The 26,930-nt window shown below is 50.5% G+C and overlaps 2 protein-coding genes and 2 long non-coding RNA genes across 7 annotated transcripts in view; 2 read left to right on the top strand and 2 right to left on the bottom strand.

The window, feature by feature from the left end:
- Positions 1-14,830, bottom strand: part of FYCO1 (FYVE and coiled-coil domain autophagy adaptor 1) — a 74,664-nt gene extending 59,834 nt beyond the window's left edge. For 2 of the 4 annotated variants that reach the window (XM_064597029.1, XM_064597026.1), the window contains exons 1-3: positions 14,686-14,830; positions 3,649-3,786; positions 220-326 (exon numbers count right to left, since the gene is read on the bottom strand). In XM_064597029.1, coding sequence (XP_064453099.1) covers positions 220-326; positions 3,649-3,703 — 162 coding nt within the window. In that variant the 5' untranslated portion in view covers positions 3,704-3,786; positions 14,686-14,830. Of the gene's footprint in view, positions 1-219; positions 327-3,648; positions 3,787-4,364; positions 4,478-9,234; positions 9,452-14,685 lie in introns of those variants that run through there. The other 2 variants (XM_064597028.1, XM_064597027.1) reach the window with 2 other exon arrangements.
- Positions 3,999-8,324, top strand: LOC123833876 (uncharacterized). The gene is made up of 3 exons (XR_006788360.2): positions 3,999-4,281; positions 4,535-4,618; positions 8,238-8,324. It is a non-coding gene; the product is annotated as an uncharacterized LOC123833876 (long non-coding RNA).
- LOC123833875 (uncharacterized) lies at positions 13,998-16,405 on the top strand. The gene is made up of 3 exons (XR_006788359.3): positions 13,998-14,168; positions 14,297-14,482; positions 15,373-16,405. It is a non-coding gene; the product is annotated as an uncharacterized LOC123833875 (long non-coding RNA).
- Positions 16,406-22,325: 5,920 nt separating this feature from the next.
- Positions 22,326-23,321, bottom strand: XCR1 (X-C motif chemokine receptor 1). The gene has a single exon (XM_045863823.1). The coding sequence runs from the start codon at positions 23,319-23,321 to the stop codon at positions 22,326-22,328; it is 996 nt and encodes a 331-aa protein (XP_045719779.1).
- Positions 23,322-26,930: the final 3,609 nt, after the last annotated feature.

Genomic DNA, 26,930 nt, shown 5'->3' with positions numbered 1-26,930 from the left:
GCCCACAATCATCCTAAGGGGCAACATTCCGATTCTCCAGAGGCTCGCACTTGGGAGGTTCAAGCTCCAAGAGACCTGGGGCTGTCAGACCTTCAGTCTAACCAGGAGGGCTTACTGGCTCCCCACAGCTGTCTGAACCACATCCTGAATGCTGATGAGTCACTCGAGAGGGAAACAAGAGAACAGAGCAGAAATCAACGCAGTACAGGAGTCACTTACTTGGAGGAGATACTCAAGTTTATAAGAAAACTTATGCAGGCTGGTGCTGTCATCCGTAATGGGCTCCCCTGCTTCCTTAAATTCTTTGCTTAGCTCTGTCACAGCATCTTTAAGACAACAAATGGGAACACGTAACTGGCCTCAGAGAGAGAAGCAGAATAACCCCGGGAAGCACGAGGAGTAAGTGGTCAGTGATGGCGGAGCACCTGGGAAGCAGAAAGTGGGATGTAACCCTAGAAGGAGGGAATGCTGAGTCTGAAGGTGCTCAGGGGTCCAGAGAGCCCACAAGTACTCTACCACTGTTCCCTGACTGGGCACATTTCTTGGTCCTCCCTGTAGGCTCACCTTGCAGGCCTTGTAATATGCATGCAGGATTTGGTCAATGAAGGTTTGGTACGTGCATGAATCACTCAGCAGGCCCCTCATACTGACTTCCAGAGAGCTTTATCCTTCCTTCTGGCCCTGTGTCTTGTTGTTCCTCACTATAACCCTACTGCTCAGTACAGGCTAAGTCCTGGCTTCAAGAAGACCCAGAATGTGCAAATAAGAGTAACGAGAACAACCCCAAGAATGACAACAATGAATCTGCTTCTGTGAGCTGAGTGCCCATCAGGGGCCAGGCCTTTGCATGTCTTTCTCATTTAATACAGCACTGTGAGGGGGGCATGGTTTTATTTCCACAAATCCAACAAGCAACTGGTTTTAAGAAGATTCCAATTTCAGAACGGTTAAAATGTGGGGGGAAGAAAAGTACAAGTGGAGAATGACGAAGGCTGATATCATCATCCCTGTTTGGCAGATAAGGAACTCCGGGAGAGGTCAGGGCACTTGGCCAGAGACCACGGGTTGCAAACGGCAGAGCTGGAATGAGAAGCCTGTTTTCTCCACGGCTTTCTGACTCTGGAGCCTGCCTCTCCACTTCTAAGACAATCGACCTCCCTGTGCAGAAAAGAGGGAAAACCACCTTTATTCTCACTTACAGCCTCTGCTGTGGCACAGAGGGACGGCGAGAAGCTGGGTTTGGTGTAGATACTGGGAAGCATGCTCCCAGTCGAGATGGTGGGGGCACGATGCACAAACCATCTTGCTCTGTGATGGCCCATAAGGAAGAGGCGCCCCCAGCCCCCGCTTTCTAGAACCATGGCTGGAAAGCAGACCTGCCCAGCACCGAAGCTGAGCCTGAGCTGCTAAAATTTCATCGACACTGACCCCTCGGGCAGAGGTCAGCAAAAGGCAAAGACAGGCTCTTGGGACTGATTCTTAGACCAAATGACTGCTACCCAGTGGCACTGGCATCCTCTAGAAGTGTTTGCTGTGGCTGGCATCGAGAGAGCCAGGGGGCGGGGGGGCCAGGACCAGGGAAGACGCACAGCCTTCCTCCCCCACCCTCAGGCGGGGTTAACGCTCACAACCTGATCTGGGAACTCCTGAAATTCTGAAAGGAGGAGCCTTGCGTATGGAATAGGAAGTGTTCAGCTCTAATCTCTGCTAATCCAAGTACATTACTTATGAATAATCTTAGTTTTCTGTGAATTATACTTTTGCCTCTGCCAACAATCTTGAGAAGTGGGTGTCATCATCAAGCTGATCTAGCATGTGAAAGAAGCAAGAGGACAGGACCTTGGAAAGGTGATGGGACTTGTCCAACTTCTTCTAGGGTGAAAAGGCGGAGCCAGGAGCTGACCCCAAGGCCCTCGTCACTGCTGTCACCAGGAGGATGAGTGGGCTGCCCTGCAGAGGCACGAAGGCTACGTGCTGCCCAAGGACACCTCAGTTAGGGATGCACCGTTCCTATGCTCCATGCCAGAGATTTCGTGTGTGCCGACGAGGACAGTTACCAACAGATGCAAGGGTTGAGAAAGCAGTGTGTCAAAGCGCTCCGCGGGCTGGGTGAGGGACACTGAGACGGCCTTGGGATGTCGGGGACGATGAGACCAGCCAGGATGTGGGGTGAAAAGGGCTCCTGAACAATGCCAATGCTTGTCTTCCTCCCTGGATCAGGAGCACTAGCAGGGGGGTCCTCTCTTCCTCTCTCTTCCCTCCCAATAAAGACATCTGGGTCCCAAAGTCATCCCAGAAAACCAGAGACTGACACGCAGAAAAAAGGGCCTACTTTGTGGAGAGACTTCTCAAGGCCAGTGGTGAACTCAGATTTGCAGAGATTGTCATTTTACTTTCTCTGCTTCTGTGTGTGTGTGCACATGTGTGTAGGCTTAAGAAAAAAACCCAGCTAATATTTTAGCTGGAAGTAGGCTGGTGTGGTTGAGTGCAGACTCTGGCACCTGGTGTGTGTGCAAACCCAGGCTCTGCCTGACTGGATGTGTGACCTTAGGCAAGTCACTTAACCTCTCTGTGCCTGTCTCTGCATCTGCAGAATTGGGGTAATGGTTCCTACTTCACAGACCAAATGTGAGGACTCCATGAGTCATTATCCATAAGGCATGTGTAGGACAGTGCCTGGTAAATGTGAAATGCCATGTGATTATTAGCTATTCAAGGCCCCAAATGCTATATAAATGGGTAGAGAAGCCTGAGAGTGCTTCTTATCTTAGCGCCTTTTGACGTGCAGAATGAGAAGCATACAGTGGCCACCACTTGCCCAGTGGCCCTGGGTGTGACAGACTGCAGTTGGTCATCACTGGGCCTGAGCAGGTAGGAACCTGGACCTTCAGTCTGTCGGGAGAGCATCACTGTAATCCCTGCGACAAGCAGGAAGCGGTCAGCTTCAGACCGTGTGGTAGCCAATGTGCTAGCCAGTGATTTGCAGGGGGGTGGGAAACTTGCCAGAATTCTGACCCCTGGGATATCACCTAGAAGGGTGAACTCGGGCCCTGGACTCTCCTCCTGATTCTACTCCACTTCTCGTGTACCTCCCCTCCCCTGCCCTTCCCCAGGGAGATGAGAGTTACGAGTCTCAGTGGGTTTGCTGAGCTCAGGGAAGTCTGGGAGGCAGCAGGCCCAGAACTACAGTGCGTCATAGGAGGTAGGCTGTCCGCCTGCCAGGACTAGGGAGGACAGCAAAACAAGAAAGGCGGGTGCCTGGTCATCCTGCTCAAAGGGAAGGAGAACATGCCTCCCCAAGTGAGCCAACTCCATCAGAGCCTGAAGGCTCATGATTCAGCCAAAGACTTAACAGGTGGCTTGAAAACATGCATACACACACACATACTGAAAGCAGAGCCAGACCCAGAAAAGGGTAGTGGATTTTGTTCACAAACTGACTTTACAGTACCCTAAGAGGAGAGCCAGGCCAGCTCTCCCAGCCTGACCTGGGGTGTACACCCGGGCCCCAAACACTTCCACACGCCGTGTCCCCAGGGCTCCCATTACTCTCCGCGTGACAAGCATGAGAGGGCGACAGCAGGAGCACAGCCCCAGCTCCCCCCGGAGCCGAGCCCCATGTGCCTCCCCCTCCCCCAACAGACGCACCTTGCAAATCGCGGATGATTCTCTGCAGCTGGCTCTCTGCCATGGGGGAAGCCATGGTGACTGGCTGCAGGCCGCCTCTCTCGGCTGTGCGCCTCCTGCCTGGGTCCGGTCAGCAGAGGTCAGACTTCATGGCAGCACCTGCACGAGGGGAGAGGGAGGCCGTGGAGGAAGCAGTCACAGACGCACCGTGAAGACAGCGGGAGAGGAGCGCTGCCCTGGGCACAAGGTCACCCCATCTGGGCATCTTCCCTCCATGGGCAGGGCTTGACCTTCCGCGGGGGCCTTGCTCGGTGGGCATTTCTCTGGCTGGCTTCTGACGTGCCTATATTTAGACACAATGACCTGGGCTGGGGCTTTAAAAGCAGCAAGTTCAACCGAACAGCATGACCCATTCCTTCTGAGCTTCTCTCTTCTTCTACCCTCTTGGGCAGGATGGCTTCACTCTCCTTCTACCTTTAGAAATGCCTCCCGGGGGCTCCCCTCATCCCCGTTCACCAAGGCCAGAACCAGCCCAACCCAACCCACACGCCACACTCAGAGGGCCCGCTGAGCCGACGGATGCTGGCCACCACCAGACCCGTCTCCCCCACGCCTGGCCCCATGTCCTCCCCCAGCTTGCTTCCTCCGAGGAAGGTCAGTAACCTCTGGCCGGATGGCGGGGGAGGCGGGAGGCTGAGGACCCTTGGGGCTTCGGGATCAAGGAAAGCCAGCCTTGCCTGGTGGGGGAAGCAGCTCCCTCGTGGGGGCTCAGCAGCTCCAGCTGCCCCAAGTCCAGCTCAGCCTGGCTGTGCAGACACTGCCTGGCCTGCACTGGGGGCTGGCGCAGCCCTCAGGTCCAGTCTAGGGACACATCTCTATTTTAAGCTTGGTTACGGTCCTCTTGTAGCTGGTGAGTCCTTGAGTTACCGGCCATGCTCGGGCAGCTGCTGAAGTGATCTAAGGACACAGTAGTGGCTGAAGACCAATGGAGGTGAGGAGACATGAGTGGCAGTGGGAAGAAGTCTGGATATGTACTGGGACGCTCTTGTGTCCCTCCTTTAGAATCTCCAATTCTTTCCTCAGATGTCCACTGCGAGGTTGCGCAATGCTTGCTGGCAAAAGCCGACAGGAAGACTAAGGTGGCCATTGGGGAGCCACCACTAAATGAGGGCTTACTGTGTGCCGGGTGCTGGGCCCTGTTAGGTGCTTGACACATGTGATCATTTTAATCTCACAATCACCCTAGTGCGGTAGATAAAGTGCAAAGGAGAACCTGCTGTTCTAGAAGTCCCGTGACTTGTCTAAGGCCATGGGCCAGTAAGGAGTAGAATCGTGGTTTGCTCCCTGGTCAGTCTGATCCAAACCCTGTGGATCCATAGCTGAGCTGTCGTCACTATTGCAAATGACCAACCACTTCCCCTGGCTTCTAGGAACCGCCCCCTCCAGCGTCTCCCAAATAATGTGCCGCCACCCCGAGTGTTTCTAACATGTGCTGGCCCTCACTTTCTCACAGCCATATTACCCTTCCTGCTCCAAGTGTCCACAGGAGAGAAGACTCTGGGATAGAAATGGTCCCAGGTTTCAAGTTCCTCCAAATATTTACAAAAGCATTCCAGCGTGGGCCAGAAGTGAGAAGGGCCTGTCACTGGGCGGATATGCCAAGGCCTATCCTTAACTAACAAAACCAGCACAGCAATGACTCGGTGCAAACAAGGCCCAAAGAGGGCTTCTCTGGCTTAGGGGGAATGACAGGCACACACCGATACCACACTCCCAGTAATTCCTGACATGGAGTCCAAGAGATGCAGGGGATCCACAGAGAGCCCTCCAAAGGCCCCTCACAAGGGACAGCACCCTGCCCATCACAGGCACCAAACCGAGGGTGGGAGTGGTTTTCGAGAAGCCAGCCCACCCATCCCTGGGCGTCTCTCCAGGTCACCTGCTAAGCACAGAGCCTAAGTGGGGACCAGCCAGGGCTCTACAGAGACATCTGCAGGGGCTCTGAGGCTCCGGAGGACACTCTGCCCCTTCTGGAGAGGTAGAGGGTCCTCGCTGTCAAAGCACAGCTGTCCCAGAACCACACTGTCAAGTGCCTACTATGTGCAGGCTGGGGACACAGAGGCACGCAAGGCACCGTTCAGCCCTGGAGGAGCTGAGCTGTGCGCCAAGGAGAAAGACAGAAAAATATCCAGATATCTGGACACGGTAGGAGAGGTCCATACAGAGATATGAATAAAAAGTGATGGGTACTCAGCCACGAAAAGGGCTGAGCCGCAGATACATGCAAGAAATGCTTTCTGCAGAGTGAAAACAGCCAGCCTGAAAGGCTATATACTTGATGATTCCATTTGCAGGCTATTCTTTTTTTTTTTTTTTTAATTATTTATTTGACAGAGAGAGAGGGAGAGAGCACAAGCGGGGGAGCGGTAGGAAGAGGGAGAGGGAGAAGCAGGCTCCCCGCTGAGCAGGGAGCCCCACATGGGGCTTGACCCCAGGACCTCAGGATCATGACCGGAGCTGAAGGCAGACACTCAATCGACTGAGCCACCCGGGCGCCCCAATTTGCAGGCTATTCTTGCAAAGGCAAGACGTGGGAAGAGAGATCCCCTGGGTAGTTGCCAAGGCCTGGGGGTGAAGGCGAGGGCTTGACTCTGAGAGTCTCCAGAAATTGGGAGAGGCAGTTCCATTCTGTGCCTTGCTTATGGTGGTGGTTACGTGACCGTATGTGTTTGCTAAACATGTATTTGTCAAAACTCACAGATGGTGAATGGGGCCTCAACAAAAAAGGCAGCCCTTTGATGAATTTGGAAAGATGCCATGGGACCTAAGGAAGGGAAAATTAATGCTGCCTGGGGGAGGGAGAGGGTGAGAGACGGTGGCAATGGAGCTGGGCCAGGCCTGCAAAGTGAGGGTGAAGTCTCTGAAGAGACCCAAGGAGGAAACGGCACCAGGATGGGGGCTCAGGGAGCAAGCCCAGAGAAGCTTCTCTCCCTGACTTCTCTCATTTGACTATGGTCAGTGGAGGGCCTTGTTCCTGGGAGAAATAAACTGAGAGGAAGACGACCCATACCCCCCAAGTCCTCAAGAGCAGCCCCCCCCTGCCCCCGGGCCGTGTGCACGCTTCAGACTAGGGTGAGACCCGCACGGTGGACGAGGGCAGAGAGTGACCCCAACAACAGGTTCTGAGTTGCCTCACCCGGGCTCCGGCTGGGCCCACGCACCAACAGTGGAAACCAGCCCTCTCTGAGGCCTGGCCAGTTGGAAAACGAGGTCTGCAGACCAAAGCGGCGTCCTGGCATGACAGGCCTCAACAGGCAGAAATGGGCTCAAGACTCGCCGGCCCCTCTGGGGAAGCTGTGGCCGCATGCGTGCGGGAGGCCTCCTCCACCTGACCCTCAGAGCGCGCTCCGCTGATGCCAAGTTCCCAGGTCACGGGGTGAGCTGGGCCCAGCTGCCGATGACGCAAGCTGGTTTTCCAAAAAGCCTGAGTCACCACCCAGGCAGGTAATGCGCCCCAGGAAACTGGCTGCTGGGGCTGCAGGTCCCGGTGGGCTTCCCCACGGCGGATACGGGTCCCACCTCATAGGGTTTCACGAAGTTAATCGGAGCCTCCTTGGAAGACCATGGCTACCATCGGGATGCTACTTTCCTGGGCGTGGGAAGGATGGCTCTTAGCATTTTGCCCCCCTCTTCCCTGGTCTGAGGTCATTATTAACCACTGGAAGGCACAGAACGAGGCACCATGTCTCCCACACTGTGGTCCACTTCCTTGTGTCTGGAGATAAACTTGCCCTTTGGTTGAGGGATGAGAGACTTTTTATTCACAATGCTCCTGACACCAACATTGGCTTTTTTCCACACCAATAACCAGTTCTGACACCAACTACCTGGAGTTCGTGCAGACAGACCCCACAGGTCAAGGGCTCTGTCCATAAGACTGCTCTGGCTTCACACGCTGGTCACAAGTCCCAGGCTGCTTGTCCTTCTGACCAACTGGCTATAAATTGGGGGTCCCCACGATCCCCTCCTCAGGTTCGATAATTTGTTAGAACAGCTCACAAAACTCAGAGAAACATGACTATCACCAGTTTACTTTAAAGGATACAATTTGGGAACAGCCAAGGGGAAGAGATGCAAAGCTTGGGGAGGGAGGGGTTGGTTTGAGGTGTGTGGGGCTTCCATGCCCTCAGGGTTCCCCACCCTCCAGCACCTCAGCTGTTCACTGACCCAGAAGTTCTCAGAACCCCATCACTTAGGAGTTTTTATGGAGTTTTAATGGAGGCTTCATTACAGAGACACGGCTGATTAAACACTGGCCATTGGAGATTAACTCCATCTTCAGCCCCTCTCCGCTCCCAGAGGCCTGGGGTGGGGCTGAAAGGTCCAAATCTCTAATCACATGGTTGGTTCCTCCGGCAACCAGCCCCATCCCAAAGCTATCCAGGGGCCCACACAGTCACCATATTAGCATAAACTCAGGTGTGGTTAAAAGAGGCTTGTTATGAATAACAAAAGACACTCCCATTACTCAGGAAATTCCTAGAGTTCCAGAAGCTCTGTGGCGGGAACCTGAGGCAAACACCAAATATCTATTTCTTATTGTATCACAGAGATCACAGACTTCAGGCATGAAGCTGCCTGATCCTGACAACGCATTAGCAAACGGCTCTCGTAACTCAGGAGACAGAGCTTCTAACCACACCGTCTTGGCCACCCACAACTGCTTCAGCACCAGGGGAATGACTCCAGGACTCCCACACCTCCCAAGACCCCCAAAGCACAAATCACCTCCATGAACCCAGGGTCCTTGCTGCAGGACCTGTAAAAACCTCCATTGCGTGTCTCTGGCAAGCTCTTTCAAATACCAGAGACATTCATTTCATAAAATTTCATAACATTTATAAAAAGAACATTGAATCCTCTTGTCAACGACTCAGAATTATGTTTAAGCTTATCCAGCACGTCTAAAAGCATCTGATACTCTGATAGAGTGCAAAAGGGGCTAAATGCATTTTTTAAAAACTTATTTATGACCTGGGCCTATTGCCTGAGTTCCTAGTCATAGCTTCGGTATTATTTTAGAGGTAAAGAACCTTCCCCAAACTCCAAATTCCTCCTATACCTGCCCAGATGCCCTAACAATAGAGAGAGCAGTTTAGTCCCAAATTAAGATACAGAAACACCAACTGACTCGTGTAAACTTATTTAGACTCTGGTGCTAATGACTCAGATTCATAATGTTGCCCAGAAATCGGCTTTGGCAGGAGCAGTAAAGCATCTGACTAGTCACATTAAGGAAAGAAGGGTCCGAAGGGGAGGAGGAGGTTTGGGGCGTGGAAGACAACCTTGCCCTGTCTTCAGAATTTGTGGTACTTGCTCCTAACCCAATAGCTGAGAAGGGCCCCGGAGACGCCCACACAGTTGGGCTCCTCCCCCCCCTCCCGGTGAATTCCACCCAGACCGAGAAAGAATGTGAACAAGGGCGGTTCAGATCAGCCAAAGGCAGAAAGCCTTTCTGGAAGAGTCCATTGCCTTGGCCTGGTTCAGCACACCCAACAGCATCTAACTAGTTGCCACCTCTGGAGAGGGGGAGCACTTGGCTGGTACCTGCAGCTCTGAGGCGCGGCGGTCCTGCTGGCTCAGCCCTGGAGCGGTCGCTAGGCAGGCTGCCCTCAAGCAGAGCCTCACGAGGGTGCCGAGGAGAGTGCTCAGGAGTCTGTCAGAGCCCAGCTCAGAGGCAGACACGTCAACAGAGGCTCATGAGGCGACCCAACCCCTCAGACCTAATTACAGTGTTGATCAACTGCATGCCTGGGCCATCTTTCCCACACACTCCTTCTTGCTTGTGATCTTTCGTAAAGGGAGTGGAGACTTGAGCCTTTGCCATCACTTCTTGAACCTTCTCTTGGCCTCGGCCCTCCCACCAACGATTCCAGGCTTCTCGGTCACTGCCCCTGGAACACACAGAGAACTGGTTCCAGTTCCAGCCCACTGGCCCACAAAGGCAGGGTCGAGAGACCTGTGGATGGGAAGTGTTGCCTCTGGGGGCCTGGGGGAAGCTTTCTTTTTTTAGGAAGGGGGGCAGCTGCTCTGAAAGGAGCCACACAACCATACCTGAGGTCTTGCCACTGGAAAGCCCAGAGAAACTATGAGTGCATATGTGGAACTCTGGGCAGTCTTTAGAACAGTTGCTTGAACACTTGAGAGCTCAGCTGGAGCACCTATTTCTTCCTAGCCCCCACACAGCACAAACCCCACCCGGATGGAGAAAATTGCAGAGCTCTGGAACCATATGCTTGGGCGACTCTCCTGACCCGAGTATCAAGGGGGTCAGTCCAGCCAGGGACGAATTACGAACTGAAACTCTGATAGAATGTGCTTTAGCACTAAACACAGCCTTGAGGAAGACCACGTGTAACCCGTATGTGTTAAGAGACTGCCAGCCGGGCAAGAAGGATTTGCTGGGCCCCACTAGTAAGACGCAGGCCTGACCCAGGAGCTGGGCTACAGCCGTGAGCAAGGCCGGTGGGCCCTGCCCTTCATGGAACCCACACTCCAGAGGGGAGGACAGCATACACCCTACTAAGCTTAGAGACAAATAAGAGATCACTTAAGGCCTCAGAAGGGCTTGGATGAAAAGGAGGTGAGCACAGAAGGCAACCCGATTCTACTCTGCTCATGATTCTAAGCCCCCACTGCCTTTCTTCCACGTTTGTGGTCATTTGCCAGTATGGTAATTTCTCGTTTAACCTGTTCTTCCCACCTGTTTGTAAGCTCCATTGCTTCGCACCATTTCCCCAGCACCTAGCACACTTCTGATTCGTGGAGAGCCCGCGATAAATTACTTGTTGAAGGAATGAATCAGTCAGACAAAACCAACCCCAAGACTCTTGCTCCACAAACCAAACTAAATTTTAGGCATAGAAATGTACCAACATGTAAATAATGCTAATCATCCTTCCATGGTAGGAAACATGGGTAAATTTTCAAAAAAATTGATTTCTCTGATTTTTCATTTTTCCTTTACTGGACACAAATTACTTTTATGTTGACTAAAATAATGCATTAAAAAAACACGTTGTAATTACAGATGTTAATACCGTCATTATTGTAGAAATACTACGGAATTATTATCCCAAGAAGGAATGGAATAATGTAACTTAGGGACTGGATGGATTAAGCATGTCTACGGGCAAAAGTGTGCCCACAGCTCCGGCCTGAGACAGCCTTACCCAGAAGCCTCCTTCACCCTATCCGGACAAGGGTAACCACGGCCGCTCTGGCCACCTCCCCCACTCACCCAACCCTCCCAAAGCCCTTCCCTGTCTGCATCCCTGGGACTTTGGATCTGGAACATCAACCAGGAACACTCCCAGGGTCGGGGAGGTATTGATGGGTCTGAGCTCCGCTGTGCTCCTTGGGTGACAAGAGCAGCATCCGGGTGCAGACGGCAGGGGGTGGGGCTAAGCTGGCAGACAGGAAGGGCGAGCAAGAGCCAGGATGGCTCTGAAGCTGGAGTTTGGCAATGGGCAAGAAAACTGTCCTCTCTTTTACCAACTGTAGCTGAGGCTTGCCAATTTGCACCCTATTCAGATTTTGGAATCCGACTAGTCATGTGAAATTTCCATTCCCTAGCATGCAATGGGTAATGCAATAAAGATCGTGCCATGATTGGGTGAGACTGCTATATTCAGCTCACCAAACTCTTTTCAAGGCAATTTAAGCAAATCTGTCTATCTTGGGGAAGTTGTTTGACCTTTTTTCCCTGTGTTTTTGTTTTGTTTTTTCCCCCACGTGCAATGTGGGGAGGTTACCCTTTATCTTCCTTAAGGAAGAGGCGGGGAAGGAGAGGAGCAGACATTCCCAGTGGCTAACTTCCCTGGAGGCTTCTAAGTGCCCCCTCCCTGCTCTTGACCAAGGCTCCAGGAGCCCTGGAAGCAGCCCATGGGGCTACAGGTTCAGCTTGAGGAAATTCCTTCTGGCTCCTTGTGAAACCACCACCCCTGGTTCAGCTGTCCAGCCCACCCTGAACCTCCCCCGGCATCCTCCTCTTGGCCTAGCTGCCCCCCCCCCCCCGCCCCCGCCCCAGCCGCATACTTATGGCTTGTTTGGATTGTTTTTGTACCTCAGGTTTTTCTTCTGGATTCCACAGGCTCCCCTAACTCGGTTTTTTGCCCCAGGCCAAAGATGCAGTACCCCAGGCTCCTGAGGTGGTCAGCCAGACCAGCCCCAGGGCCCCAGAACCAGCTGCAGGAACCAGGGCCCCAGAACCAGAGCACAGAGTCCCCTCAGAACCACGCTGATGTACACATCCTCATCCCTGCAAACAGGATCTGGCCAAACTAGAAACAGGTGCTTGGTGTCTTTCAAATGCCACAAAGGCCTTTGTGAACAGGGAGGACCATTGGTGGTCACAAAAACCATCAGGCTGACTGGCTCCAACATTGAAAGAGGGGAAAACACCTCCTGCCCCACTGAGCACACTCAACCATCCTCATCTCGTAAAAGCCATGAACCCATGTGCTCTGAGGCCGAAGCTCATATTATAGGTCAGTCCAGTGACAAACAGTATGTCTAAAAGCAGCAAAAGGCTGGGGCGCCTGGGTGGCTCAGTTGGTTAAGCGACTGCCTTCGGCTCAGGTCATGATCCTGGAGTCCCGGGATCGAGTCCCGCATCGGGCTCCCTGCTCAGCAGGGCGTCTGCTTCTCCCTCTGACCCTCCCCCCTCTCATGCTCTCTCTCGCAAAAAAATAAATAAATAAATAAATAAAAATAAAAAAATAAAAATTTATAAAAAAAAAATAAAAAAAAATAAAAGCAGCAAAAGGTTAAAGACAGACCCATGGAAACATTTCAATATCCACCCTACTGATTTATTTACTTGTTCAAACAGAGACTCTCATACCAATCAAAAGCTTTAAAAATAAAAACGAACGAACGAACAAAAACTCCAAAAAACTGGCACTGAGCTCACAAGCAGAAAATACTGTTCATCTTTGGAGTGACACAGTGACATTCCGCACTAGGTGAGCAGATGCGGACAAGGCCAAACTCCACTCATCTCTGCTCACCGGCGGCATCTGGCTGGTTACGAGGCACCGTTAATGCCCTGACCTGCTGTGTGCCGTGGGGCTGCTCCAGTGAATGTGGCCCCAAACTCTGAGTTCCTACCAGTGATTTGCACCACGAGACCACAGCTAGGCAATATGCTTCCTCTGCCTCGTGTTTAAAGACATTCCAGTCTTGGCTCACCAAAGTCATCCTTGGAATCACCAGAAAATACAGGTTCCCCATCAGCCAAACCTCTGCCCTAAAGGGAAGAGAGGGACTGCCATTTCTCGGGTGCCTATTACGCGTTCTGGAGGCGGCAGCCCACAGCCTCGGTGACTGATACAGGTCAATGTCACCAGCTGCTCTGATCTTGTCTGTTTGGGGCGGTTCCTCTGATCCCAAACATCTGTGGGGGCCATCTTCCCCTAAAAGGACCAGGCTAAAAGCATGGGTCCCGAATCCTTGCTATTGCCCCCGAACCAGCCACAAGGAGCAAGAACCGTCCAAGGAGTAGCTAGAGGATCGACTCTAAAGCAACTACAAAAATAATCAAAGTCGAATACGACTTGTGGACTCTAATAGGTGGGCACATGTTCACTACACAATTCTTGCAATGATTATGTGCTCCTAATAAAATACTGAAAACAATTTAAAAGCGAAACGAAGCACTACACAAAGATGAACACTTTTAATAGAAGCAGGAAATCTGTTTCCTAAAGCAAGAGCCGTTTCAGATCCTTGTAATCACAGAAGGCCACGTCCCTTCACTGAAACAATTAGCTCTGATTTCCAGGATGGTCACAACGATGGCCCACAACTGGACAGGGCATTCAGTAATTGATGAAGAGCGGCTGTCACAGAAGGGAGGGTCGAGTGGAACCCACTCAACACGGGCCCACCTGCGAAGGTGGGAGCCACAGAAAGCATTAGACCTCAGCCAGATGGCTCTTTCCCGGCACCAACAAGCAGGGGAAGCCGCATTAGGCAGATGGCAAGCGAGTAAAGCTTTCTACACAGACCACAGGGCTTGCAGGCGCAGGAGGGCAGTGAGCAGATTACAGCCTGATCCTCTGCCCTCAAAGAGCCGCTGACCCATTTCTCTGTGGGAAAGGAAACTGCCCGCAGTAAGGGCAGTAAGACAAGCAGAGGGGCAGAGACCGCTGCCAACACAAAGCAGTTTCTGTAAGTGTTCTATTTTTCTCTAGAGGGGGCAGCCAATGGGAGCTGTGAGGAGTGATAAGAGGCATCAGAGGACACATGTGCATTAACAGGGAACCACGTGGTTAATGTGTCAACCGAACACACTTTCCTTACACAAAAATAAAATAAAACCCAGCCCTCCCCCTACAACAACCCCCACGCTAGGTTCTGGATAGCACGGACTCTTATCTAGCCCAAGACCCAGGCGGCCACACCACAAGCCCAAAACCACAGGTGTTTCAGGAAAGATCACTGGGGGGCTAGCTCGAGATCCTGCACCTGAACACGAGGTAAGGAGAAGGGACCAAGGCCTGAAGATGGCCCGGGATGAACGAACTGTCCCCTTATGGGTGGAAGGGCGAAATGAAAAGGTCTGGGCTGTCCCGGCCCAGCTAAGCCAGGAACTTCGCTTTTTAAGGTCAGCAGCCTCCCGGACAATGCAAGCAGAAACTCCGGGGACCTGTCTTCCTGTGCCTAAGGGATCCAAGGCTTGTTCTGAGACTCCCATATGGTGGGCTCCTTGCCGGCCCCTCGGCATCGGAGGTCCTGGAGCTGGTGTTTGGGGGTCTTTCTAACTGACCACCGGAGGCAGCCTGGGTTCCAGGTTCGTTTCAGCCCCGGCCCGAGGTGCCTCCCAGACCCGCTGGATAAGGGCAAGGTCTCGGGCGGGGTCTGGGGGAGACCCGGGATGGGCGGGGACGGTGAGGGCAACAGGTGAGAAGCCGCGCCCGGAGGGAAGTTCTCAGCTCCCAGGCCGACAGCGGCCCAGGCTCCCCCAAGGTCCGGCCGGCCCCCCGCGGCACTTACGCGCTCGTGGGTCCACCGCTGGGCAGAAGCGAAACTTTCTGGGGCCCAGCGGAAGAGTGCGGTAGCGCGGCGTGGCCCGCCATGATACGCAGAGCCGCCGCAGGCGGGCGCGGACTACAACTCCCGTCATGCTCCGCGGGGGCCGATGCCTACAAGTCCCGTCGGACCCCACAGCACCGGGGTTCCGATTACGACTCCTGGTTCGCTCCCTGCATCTCCCACTGGCGCCGCGGTGCCACCGGCCCTAGCTTAAGCCTTGCGGTCGCCGCGGACTCGTGTGTCCGCAGATTGTCAATGTGGCACCTTGAAAGCAGCGTTGTCCCCGTGCGGCTTTTGAGAACTTGAAACGCGGCTAGTTCGAGTTGAATCGTACGTGGGCTGTAAGTGCAGAAATACACCTGACTTCCAAAGACTTCGTATGAAAAACATAATATGAAATAGCTTATTTACTACTTTTATACGGATTACATGTTGAAACGATAATATTTTTGATACGTTGGGCAGGCTAAATGAAAAGCACTATGTATTGCTGGGCTTCCCATCTTTTGATCCCCTCACTTCTTAACACCGGGACCTGCTGGAATTCAGTGCTCAAAAAGTAAATGTTAATGAATAAACTACCATCCCTGACTTCTGCCCCACTCTCGGCCCGATTTCTATTTATAAGTTCTATTTTCTATTTATAAGTTGCAAGGTATTCTGAGGATGGACTCGAGAACAAAACCTGTTCATTCATGACGTCTGCTATGGACACAAGACAGAAGAGCATCCGGACGCGGCGTACTTCAGCCTGTGACTGAAGCCTGGGCTCTTGTCATTCCTTAGCTCTGGCTGCACCATCCTTTACTGTCTGCCCTTGTTCCCACCATTCAATCTAGAAATAACTTTCAATCTCACAGGATTTAGCTGGCGGTGTCCAGTCAGGTGCCATGGCCCCAGCATTGCCTGGGTGGGATCATACAGGAAAGGAAATAGATTTCCTAGTTAAGGTTAGGCTATGGCATGTCATTAGTGCTCTTTTATAAATGAATTAGGTATAGATAAGTCAGTGGTTAGATGGATGGACGAGCCAATTTGTGAGGGTGGCAGGGAAGTGACTTCCCTTCTTCTTGTTAAAAATTATGAAAGGAAGAGGAAAGAGGGGGAGGATGGCAAAGGGAAAGTCATTGTTTCAACCACAGTCTGAAAGGTTTTGTGACATATTATGGATGGGAGAGATTTTAATGTCAGATTTTAGTGCCATTTTCTCGGGACTGTGACCTCACAGCCTCGGGACTGTGACTCCACGTGATTGGGGCTGTGACCCCACATGTTCAGAGACGTGGCGCCAGTGAATAGGTCATGACCCTACGTGCCAGAGGACTTGACCCCATGTCCCCGGGGTCGTGACCCCATGTGCTTGAGGCCATGTCCCCACTTGATCAGGACTGTGAGCTCACATCCTCGGGGCGGTGACACCATGTTCAGGTCCATGACCCCATGTCCTCTGAGTAGTGACCCCTTGCGCCAGGGCCTGTGACCCCACATCCTCGGAGCTGTGACCTCTTGCCTCAGGCAGTGACCCCACGTGATTGGGGCTATGAATGTTGGAATGTGACCCCTCTGAGCCCTGATGCCCTCCTTGGTCTAAGTGGGAAACAGAAACCTCACAAGGTGGTTATGAGATGTAAAAATGGGGCCCGGCACAGAGCAGATCTCAATAAAAGTCTGTTTCCAATCTCCTGTGGGTGTCTTCAGTCAGATGCAATCTTCTGTGTGGGCAGGGTAGACACTGAAGCCTCACGAGGGGCTCTGAGATGCACAAGACTTCCCTGCATACCCACGGAGTTTGGTGCCCTATATTAGCCTGCTCATGCTGCCGTAACAAAGTCCCACAGACTAGGTGGCTTAAACAGGTATCCAGGGCAGAAGTCTATGATCAGGGTGTCTGCAGGGTTGACTCCTTCTGAGGCTGTGAGGGAGCACCTGTTCCATGCCTCTCCTAACTTCTAGTGGTTGCTGGCAATCTTTGGTGTTCTCGACTTATGAGAGTATAACTCCAGTCTTCACATGGCATTCTCCCTTTGTCCCGGTCTGTGTCCAAATGTCCTCTTTTTATAGGGACACCAGTCTTATTGGATTATGGGCCTGTCCTCACCTATATGACCTCATTTTACGTAATTACGTATGCAGTAACCATCTTTACAGAGAAGGTCACATTCAGAGGTACTGAGAATTAGGTCTTAAACATAAGAATTTGGTGGGGAGTAGGAGGAGGACACAGTTCAACCCATACGTGCCAGAAACTATAGGTTTGTATCCCCTAAAGAACCTCATGGAAATGCAACTCATGAAATTATAAACCCATACACTTCATTTTTTTAATTACAGGAAGGGATCTTAGAGATAACTGAGTTTAAACCTCTCCAGTTACGCTGAGTAAATAAGGAGGGGAAGTGGTTTGCTAAAGATACAGCCAGAAAGGTGAATGTGACTTCCTATAAAGACCAATATTTGTGGGTTTCCTCTAATTTTTAAATAAACAGAAGATGCTTTGAAAAATTAGTAATGTTCAATGTTGATTTTTTTAAACTCACATTATCCTTACTATTGGAAAAAATCAGAGGCAGATTGTTGAACCAATTATAACCAAAGTGAGGGGAAAGATATAGGTGGGTACTTCTTCCCCAAACTCCCGTAGTTCATTGCAAAGTGCTTTGAAATGGTTTTAATGACACGTTTAAGGTGATGTTTTCAGGGTGGGCCTTCCCAATTGTGTGGACAATCGAGCCATGTAATTTTCTCTGCGTCAAGAAGGTTCATCCAAGTCATCTGGAAAGAGGGCCAGCAATTCCCTGGGACTAGAGTAACCCTATGGAAATCTTTCCCCAAATAGGAATGACCAGAGCCTGGCCAACTTGAGAATGGGGCTAATTGGTCTTTGCGGTCTTACACCCCTCCCCCAACAAGGGCTTCCCGCTGCCTTCACACAGAGTAGGCCTCCACGTGTGGCCAGGAACATTCTGGAGGTCTACCTACCCCCTCTTACCTCCTGGCCCCATCTCTAATCCTTGCAACTATCCAGTTCTCCATGCCCACCCACTGCCATATCCTCTCTCTAACTATGAGTGATGCTCAAGTCTGATTTTCTGATATGGTCAAAGTCAAGGAACCAAGCTGCCATTGTCCTTCAGTCCCACACTTTCTTTTGTGGAGGGGCTAGGGGTATGGAAGAGAAGGTTACAGCCACCTTACACCTAAAATCTGGGCTGGCCCCAAGGTAGAGAGGGGAGTTCAGGATAACCCTTGTTCCCCTTCCCAAACTTCCCCCAAACCTTCAAAGTATCTCCCACCAAGTTTTCAGGATCCCCCAAATTCCCAGCATGAAGGGTATCATTCCTTCTGATTGGAAGGCTGATCACTGAAAAGTCCTTATTCTGACAGAATGGGTCATGAAATAGGAAAAAACCTTGGACTTGGAGACAGCCAACTTAGGCCAGGGGAGAGATGAGCCATGGAGCACTCAAGACACAGTTGGCCTCCTGGACGATTTTGCCTAAGGCCTAAAAAGAGCCAATTTCCCACCATCCAGAGCCACACAAGGCTTGTTCCACACTTTATCTCCAATCCTCCTCCTGTATTCCTCCCTCCACCCTAAATCCTAACCCAGATCCTCCATAAGCAGAGAAATTGTAGGAGTCTTATATAATGACCTTGGGTAGAAATGAGGGGAACACAGCCAGAGGTGTGTCCATACGTGCTAATCTTTTATTTGCGCATATGATACAAGGATGCTTTCTGTCTTTAAGAGACGATTGCAGTAGTAATTCCTATTTGGAGCTGAATCATTGGCAAAGCAAGTACTTTTTATGCATATGACCTCATGTGCACCTCCATCATGTGGGTAGAGTCTGTTGTTGTGTGTTGTTGGCATATATATAGTTTTACAGATGAGGACACTGAGGGTCTGAGAGGCCCAAGGTCACTGTGAGTCAGTAAAGGAGCTTGGATTTGGGGTTTGGGTCTAGGGCTCAGATCCTGAGAGCCTTCTCGGATAGTCTACTTTGGGATATCTTCTGCTGGGCTTTTCCAGACTCATGGGCCTCCTTGTCCTGTCACAGGTAGGTTCCACAAATGAGAGCTGTCAGAAGTTCAGCAAACCAGGCAATGTCTGGGCTGATGGGCTCTAGGGAAGTGTTCGTGGGAAGCCATTGGGTGGTGCCTGGGGTTGACCGGAAGATGTAATGTAAGCAAGTGTGGAAAGAAAAAACAGAAGTAGAAAAAAGCCAAAAAGATGGTCTCCTATCCACTTACTCAACCAACCACAAACACCACGGGGCACCGAGGGAGGTTCTAGAGCTGCAACAGGAGCCTTGTGCCCTTGAGGAACTTCCACTCTGGCTAGGGTCATCTGAGGTCTGGGGCTGCCCTGCGCTTGGAGTTCCTAGTCAGAGACCAGCAAGGTTCCTCCTTTCCTGATTTTGTCCGAGAGATCGGGGAGGTAGAAATGCTGTGAAGACATCTTCCCTAGGAACCACGGTGGATGTTTTATGTGCCTGGAGCGGCAGGAGATCGGCAATCCTGTGTCCAGATCACTTTTGATTGACTAGAGGGGGAGGGACAGGCCCACAAGAGTCTAGCTGAGGTGGAACCATGGTTCTGTGGGTGGAGAGGGGGAAAGCAGGAGGTTGTGGCCAACAAGGGTGTGGTCAAGGTATGTAGAGAGTGGCCACTCGTGTGCAGTTCTTTGGTTGCGCTTTGCAGCTGTCTTGCCCACGTCTCCCTCTCTGATAGGATGCCCCTCTGTTTTCCCATTCACACCTCTGCTTCTCTGTGCCTTCCCCCTTGGATTCCCAAGGAACTAGATTAGGAGAAGACGCTCCACTCTCTACCCTTGGGGATGACAAAACATCACTAGAAATGTAAGGAGATGGATATGATTGTATTTAGTGACATGCTCTCAGGGGTATGGCTGAATGTGTTGAAAGAAATAGCGAAACATCTTTGGATGTGAAGGAATGGGATGGGATGAGATAATGAAGCGAACCTCTCAAAAGGCATGCTCTGTAGTAATGCAAGACCCCAAAACCTGCCTTCTAGGAAGAGTGGGGTTAACTGCTTTGGTTTTGGAGCTGGAGTCCTCTGCCCTTCTCCTCCCTGGGCTCAGCCTGCCCTCTGAATAAAAGTTGAACAAAACTTTAAGAGTATTAAGTTTGAAAGGGGCTTAGCTCTGAGCCCACAACTACCTCATTGTCTCCTTCCTTTTGCTGTCTCTTCTATCCATGCTGAGTCACGTTCCCACCTATTAGTTGGCAAGTCCATGAGAGCTTTATCCCTTCACTGGTACACTACCCAGTCCTCTCCAACAGGTGCTACTGGCCTAATTTTTAAAATTAGACCTTCAGTCTTCCCCAGCCAGGTAAAATGCCTCTAAAGCTGGCCACCCAGTTGCAAATGCATCGTTGAAACCATAGCTGGAAGTGAAGGGGTGAATGCTTTACATGTTCTCTAGGCTCCAGCTGAGGGCTGTAATAGTAGCTACTTTATACAACAGGCATATATTGAGTGCCTACTGTGTGCAAAGTCCTGCTCAAGGGACTGGGGAAGACTCTGGAATTCTCATTTTCAAGGACTTACAGCCAAATATACCTAACTGGGGTGCAGGTCAGAATCACAATGGCCCCACTTCAGAGCTAAATCAGATTGGGACAAAGTCTGTGTTGTATGGGAAAATTTCAAAGATGGGTTTTATCTATGTCCTTGGATGTGACACTATGGGACAGTGTGAGAGGCAGGCATGTGTACCGCTAACTAAAAAGGAAGGTCAAGTATAGCCATTGCCACAGAGAGGGATAAGCAAGGTGCTCTGAGAGCGTAGACTAGGGAAGAAAGGTTAATATTTATAAACTAGCAGCCTGAGGCAAGAAAGGTAGACTGTGTTCCCTAGGCATGGGTCCCCAAAATGCATAAATTAGAAGAATAGTGACAGCTGTCATTCTTTGCTCCCACTCAATACATAGTGATAGAACACTAAGACCCATGCTTGGCAGGGTGCAAGACCAGGTTCCTGCCCTCAGGCACTCTGCAGTCTGAGGGGGCAGGAAGATAAGACAAGAACAAGTGTAACTATGACACATGGCAGAGCGTGACAAATGCTATTTTAGAGGGGACAAGCAGAGTGCCACAGCATGCCAGAGGGTGCTCTTCCGATTTTCAGATAGGGGAGGGCTTCCTGAGGAGCTGGCCTTTCAGCTGGGGCTTGTAGGTAGCGGAGTAGAAGGACAAGTGTTCCAGGGCCCGGTGACCGCATGATGGAGGCCCAGAGGAGACTGGGTGAAGGGTGTCTGGAAGGATGGGAGAAGGGTGTAGTCTTTTGTGGTTGGATCCTGAGCTACATGGGGGTGATGACAGAAGGTGGAATAACAATGGAAAAGTTCATTGGCACCAGATTGCAGGGGCCCTGAAAGACTTGCTGAGGTGTTTGGGCTTTATTTGCATATAATGAGGAGCCACTAAGGGTTCTGAAGCACCCTGGTGTCCATTCAGAGGACACTTGGTGGGGAAAGGGATGAGCAGCAGGAGGATGCTGAGGAAGTGAGGTCATTTGGGGATGGAATCATGGGCATGCAATGAATATAGGCAAGAGCAACTCTGAGGGACATGGGGAAGGCAGAGTCAACAAGACTTCACTGTGGGAGTGGAGGAAAGGGAAATGCAGGACTCAGATGACTCAGGTTTGGAGTGTCGGTGGCTGGGGGAAGCTGGTGCTGTCAACCAAGCAGGTGGAGAACATTTTAGGTAGAAAGTGATGAATTTAAAGTATCAGCTCAATATCCATCCAGAGAAGATGAGATGTTGCAGGAATCTTCACCCTGGATGCCTTGGCCAAGTTGGGTGTTAACTTATCTGGACCTTCAGACCTGGACTGTTGGTACCTGGAGGGTCGTGACGGTATCTCGTTATCTTTATGTCCTGCAAACAAATGCTTCATGCAGAAGGTGGTGCTTATTGCATTCATTCTTTCCACAAAAGATTATTTATGGACTGAATATTCAGGTGCTGGTTCATGTGGCAGACACTGGAGCTATGACATGGAACATGTCTCCCGTCTAGTTGTGGGTTTTCATGATCCAGATTGCATTCTGACTTACTTATTTGAGGATGTGCTTACCTTGGCCCGGCAGAACAGTCTCACCCAGCAGTCACTGAGGAGTGCAGAGCCAACCCCTCCAAAGTCAGCTGGCACAACCCTCCAGGCGGGCAGGGGACAGACCATCTACCATCAGCCTGCATCTGCACAATTAGCAAACACATTGAGTCTCAGACCCTCAGAAAGTCTTGGAGGATCCTCCTTTCTGGGAATCCTTCCAAGTTTTAGAGGCTTCTGGACTAAGCAATGTCTAAATGAATGAATTAATGAAGGAATGAATGATGAACTCAGCATCCAAGAAATGTTTTTCTGGATGGCAATATAAAGTTTCCAGATGGGAGCCACTGTCTGCAGAAGAGGAGACGTGGAGGACCTGCTGGTGGAAGGTATTTCTTTCACCCCTATCCCCATGGCCATGGCATTCCCTCCATGATGCTCCTTTCTGCCCCACTTCTCCCTGCTCCCTCTCCAACAGCTCTGTCCACCTCCATTGGCACCACCAAACTCCCTTTCAATAGAAGGAGGCACCCTCACAATTGAAGGCGTCTGCAGAGTGATGGGGAATGCTGGCTGCCTGGTGCCCACAGAGCCAGAAGTGCTGGAGCAGACGTTTGAGATGTCTGCGGAATTTGACCCCAACAAAAACGTAGAGCACTGGGTTGAAGCAGCAATGGGAGAAGGCAACATTACGGCAGATGAGCAAGGCATAATCCAGCTGCTGGCTGAGCTTGCAGCTCTGGATCACCCCGAGTTTCAGCAGTGTCTGCAGAAACAGGACCAGGTTGTACGGCGCCCAGCTGAGGAAGTAGGCTGCCACAATGGTGAAGATGAGCCTGACTGTCCGGGGGTGCCGTTTGGACCGTGCATGGAACAGGGTCTTGAGAATCTCCACGTAGCAGAACAGGATAATCCCGATGGAGAGCAGGAAGAAGACGTTGTGCTGGTAGACTGAGACTAGGAACCACTTGCTTTCTGAGTAGTCACAGCCTGAAGAAAACACTTTGTGGAAGACAGCGTCAGGGATGGAAGACAGGATGCTGGTTGCCCACACGGCCGTGGTCACCAGCACACGGCACTGGAGGGTGTGGACACGCAGGGACGAGAAGGGCCTCACCACCGACAGGTAGCGGTGGATGGTCATGATGGTCAGGAAGAAGATGCTGCTTTGGAGGCTGATGGAGAAGATCATGTTGAGGAGCTTGCAGAGGAAGTCCCCCAGCACCCAGCCCCAGTGGTACGCCATGATCCACACTGGCAACAAGCAGGAGAATGCCAGATCTGAGAGGCACAGGTTGAGGATGAAGACATTGGTGAGGGATTCCAGGCTCTCATACTTTACCAGGACCCACAACACCAGGCTGTTGCCCACTAGGCTGAGGAGGAACACCAGGAAGTACAGGATGGTGGTGCTGAAGGTGGCAAAGGTGAAGGTCTTGCTCTCACACAGAAAGCTCTGATAATCATAATCAAAAGAGGTGCTGGACTCTGGGGTGCCTGAGGGCTCCATCCAGACAAGGAGAGCATCTGAAATGACAGAGAGGCAGAGTTTCAAACCACGTGGTTAGGCTAGGATCCATAGGACCCGTATTACAAAACAAGTGTGTGGTCCATGGTCCAGCTACCCGTGGTGACCTCTCTGTAAGGAGACTAGGAACTTGGCCAGAACATGAAGTCACTAAGCATACTGTTTAGTTTGGTAGGTTTTTTTTCTTAGCAAGGCTCTCCTGATGAAGGAAGTGGTGTATTCATTTACATTCTGTCATATGCCCCCTTTCTCCTTGGAGACTGGCATTTGAGTAGCACTAAGCTAGATGGGTCTCCCAGTAGGTGTTTGAGAAAGAGCAATGGAACTGGATTCAAAGAACTGAGGTCAAATTTGGGCCCCATTACTATATTTCTGGGCAAGCTAACTAAGCGTTCTGAACCTCAGGTCCTCGTCTATAAAATAAGGCTAATGATCCCCAAATTGTTCCTTCATTTATTTAGCAAATATCTAGTGAGCATATACTCTGCCTGCCTGCCTCCCTCCCTTTGTCTCTCCCTCTGTCCCTCCCTTCTTTACCGCCTCTGCTCCCTCCTTTCCTTTCTTCCATAAAGTACAGAAATCCTGATGGCAGGATTGTTTCAGGAAACTTGCTGTCTCTTGAAACAGGTCCAAAAAGAAAGAAGCAAACATCTCTCATGTAAACTCATGTATGAAATAACCTCAAGACTACGATGAACACTGAGACTCTGGGACAGTCTCTAATCGTCACTAACACAAACATTCCCTGAAAGGAAAGTATATGTAGAGTGACCTCCAAAGGCCAAAGGAGCCATGAGGCCAAAGAAAAAGGCCGACGAAGTCCAGCTTGCCAAGAAATGGTTTATTAAAGGGGCCTTATGGACAGAAGTGTGTCTCATTGGGTGGCCGCAAGATGAGTAGATCTCTACACCCCCACCTCCCGTAAGACCTGATTTTGTAGTCCTAGAGGCTGGGGAGTGCGTAATGGGAGATGACTGGGAGGAAATGTTTGAGAACAGTTGTGTGTCATAGCCATATCTCCAGAGTAGATCAAGGCCGTTATGCCCCAAGTGTATACTTAAGGGTAATTTATTATGCAAGTGGTTAGACGAAAGGAAAGAATTGTGGTAGTGATGGTGGTGCTGGTGTGTGTGTGTGGGGGGGGACTGTGCTCAAGAACACTCCAGGTCACAGAGCGGTCATCACGGCAGATTTGTCCAAGATGGCATCAGGCTGGTTCACACACTCGTTAACACAGAGGATTAATTCTCCGAGCAGAAAGCTGCCTCATTTGGGAGTTTGGTTTACAGAACATCCTATAGAGACAAACAATGGCAATAACCTAAGTGTCCAGTTGAGGGGGAGTAGCTAAGGAAACTGTACTGAGTCACATTGATTCAATCCTCCAAGTTAGTGAGGTTTGGGAAACCATGAGACTTGAAGGCCAAGGAGAGGAAAGGGAGTGACTGAAGAGCCGGAACTCTGGCTGAAGGAGGTGAGTGAAGCTGCTGAGCCTTTGTGAAGGAAGATGGGAGACTGGAGCTGCCTGCACCAAGTCAGAGCCTTCTAATGACCTACTACGTGCCAGGCACTGTGCTAGCACAGGCTACTCACCAGCTCCTTCTGTCCTGTGACTGTCTGTAAGGCACCCCCCCCACTTTATAGAAGAGGAAACCAAGGCTCAGACTAGTGAAGTGACCTTCTCGACGGTATAAAGCCAATAAGTAGGAAGGAGAGCTAAGCCCGGAGCCAAACCTAGGCCCTCCTGCCTTGTACTCGGAGGAGGAGAAACAGAGAAATAGCCTGAGTTTTTCACTTACCTAGTTTGGGATGGGAGGAATAATAAGGGAGTCTCAGACATGTCCTAGTCTAGGTAGTAAGTCAATTTGTGTCTCCAAACACCAAAGTGAAGATGCTTGAAAATATACATATGGTTGGTTTCTTTTGTATTCTTTTGATTCCCAAAGAGGACTACATAAGCTTTTGCATGTTTACTGTCCGCTTGTGTTTCTTATTTTGAAAGTGTTCATGGATTTTGTTCATTTTTCTCCTTGGAATAATAGTGTTTTTCTTATGGATTTTTAAGAGCACTTTTTAGTCTTGTCAACCTGTTGTGCTTCTTAGCTTTTAATTCTGTCCATGCCTTTTCATATTTTTTTTTTGACACTTAGAAAGTGGGAGCCTACATTTTAAAGAGGAGCTCATCTGAGTCAATCCAATAGCGCTTGATGACTTCTGACACATGCCAGGCCCTGCAACAGATGCTGGATTCTAGGGTGGAAACATGACTGATAAATAGTCTCTATCAGCAAGAGGCTTATAATATAGAATGAATAGAAATTGTACAAATGTCTGGGATTTCCTGTAGTGTGACTAGTTGGAAATGCAGGTATTTTGGGACAGGGGCCTTGTAAGCACCCCTCATGTCATACAGGTGATCCCCAAAGTCTGCTGCCTAGCTCTTGTCTTCCCCTGACCCAGGGCCAGTGTAGGCTGACCCATCTTCTTAATATCAGCAGCCCAGCAACATGGTTGGAAATTTCTCAAAATTAAGTGGCTTCTCCTGACAAAGAAGATATCTTGTCCCACTTTTATTTCAATTTACTAAAAACAAGTAGCTTTATAAACTCTCAGTGTTGTAACATCTCTCATGAATACAGAACAAATCAACATAGAGCTGGTTTGGCTTCCTTGGCTGATGATTTGTGTTGCATCGCCAAGACAAGATAATCACATGTCTCTATATTTAGCAGAGTTCATATTTTCTCTTCAACTCTCCAGAATAAAAGAAATCCTTGCGCTGGTCTGGGATGACAGGGAGCCAGTGGCCAGTCTATTCAACTTCCATTTCTCCCACTTCACCTAGTCTTTTCCTGATCTGTGGTCCTGAATGATGCAGCTTGAATGGGTTGGTAAGAGGTTATCAAGTATTGAATTATTTACTATGGAGAAGATAATATAAGTGGGTTTCATTTCTCAGTAATGGTTGAGTAAGCTCAGATGTGACCAACCATTCTACAGATAAGAACTATAAACCCTGGGACAGAAACCAAACCTGAACCCAAAACCTTCCTCCAGGCACTGTTGAGCAACCAAAAGATGGTGAATACTGGAAGGGACCAGGCATTTGAAAAAGGAGAGCAGCTGAATGGCACAGGTGGGATTCTCATTTTTTGGCTTTGGCCTCGGGGCAGGAGCCAGTCATAAGGGGCAGCTAAAATTCCAGTAGCAAAGTCACAATATTTTGGTCTTGAAAAACCAGATGGCTGAGCTTTGGGCAACTAGAGCCACTGAAGAGGGAACTAGGGGACATCACAGAGAGGAAAGGGTTAGAGAGTGAGAACCCCAGGATCCGTGTGTTTACTCTGCCCAAATGTTTGGCTGACCTCTGAACCATGGATGCCCCGTGAACGCCGGAGGCACTGAACTGAAATTGAGCTGCTGCCCACTTCAGGGGAGGCAGAGTTTAGAGACTGAGCCGGCCCACAATAATTGTGTGATGAAACAAACAACATATAAAACAATCATTACTTTTCAGAAGAATGAAACAGAATCCGGTCTGCACAACATAGCATCCATAATGATCAGGCTACATACAATACAACATCACTC

This window comes from Mirounga angustirostris, unplaced genomic scaffold, assembly GCF_029215605.1.
Source record: "Mirounga angustirostris isolate CCGP_5_RB_7025 unplaced genomic scaffold, mMirAng1.0.hap1 SCAF_1, whole genome shotgun sequence".
Lineage (NCBI taxonomy): Eukaryota > Metazoa > Chordata > Mammalia > Carnivora > Phocidae > Mirounga > Mirounga angustirostris.
Note: the sequence above shows the minus strand (reverse complement) of the source record. Positions and strands in the feature narration are given on the sequence as shown.

What these genes read in the sequence shown, in the direction of transcription:
- XCR1 (XM_045863823.1), bottom strand. Translation starts at nt 23,321, where the DNA reads ATGGAGCCCTCAGGCACCCCAGAGTCCAGCACCTCTTTTGATTATGAT.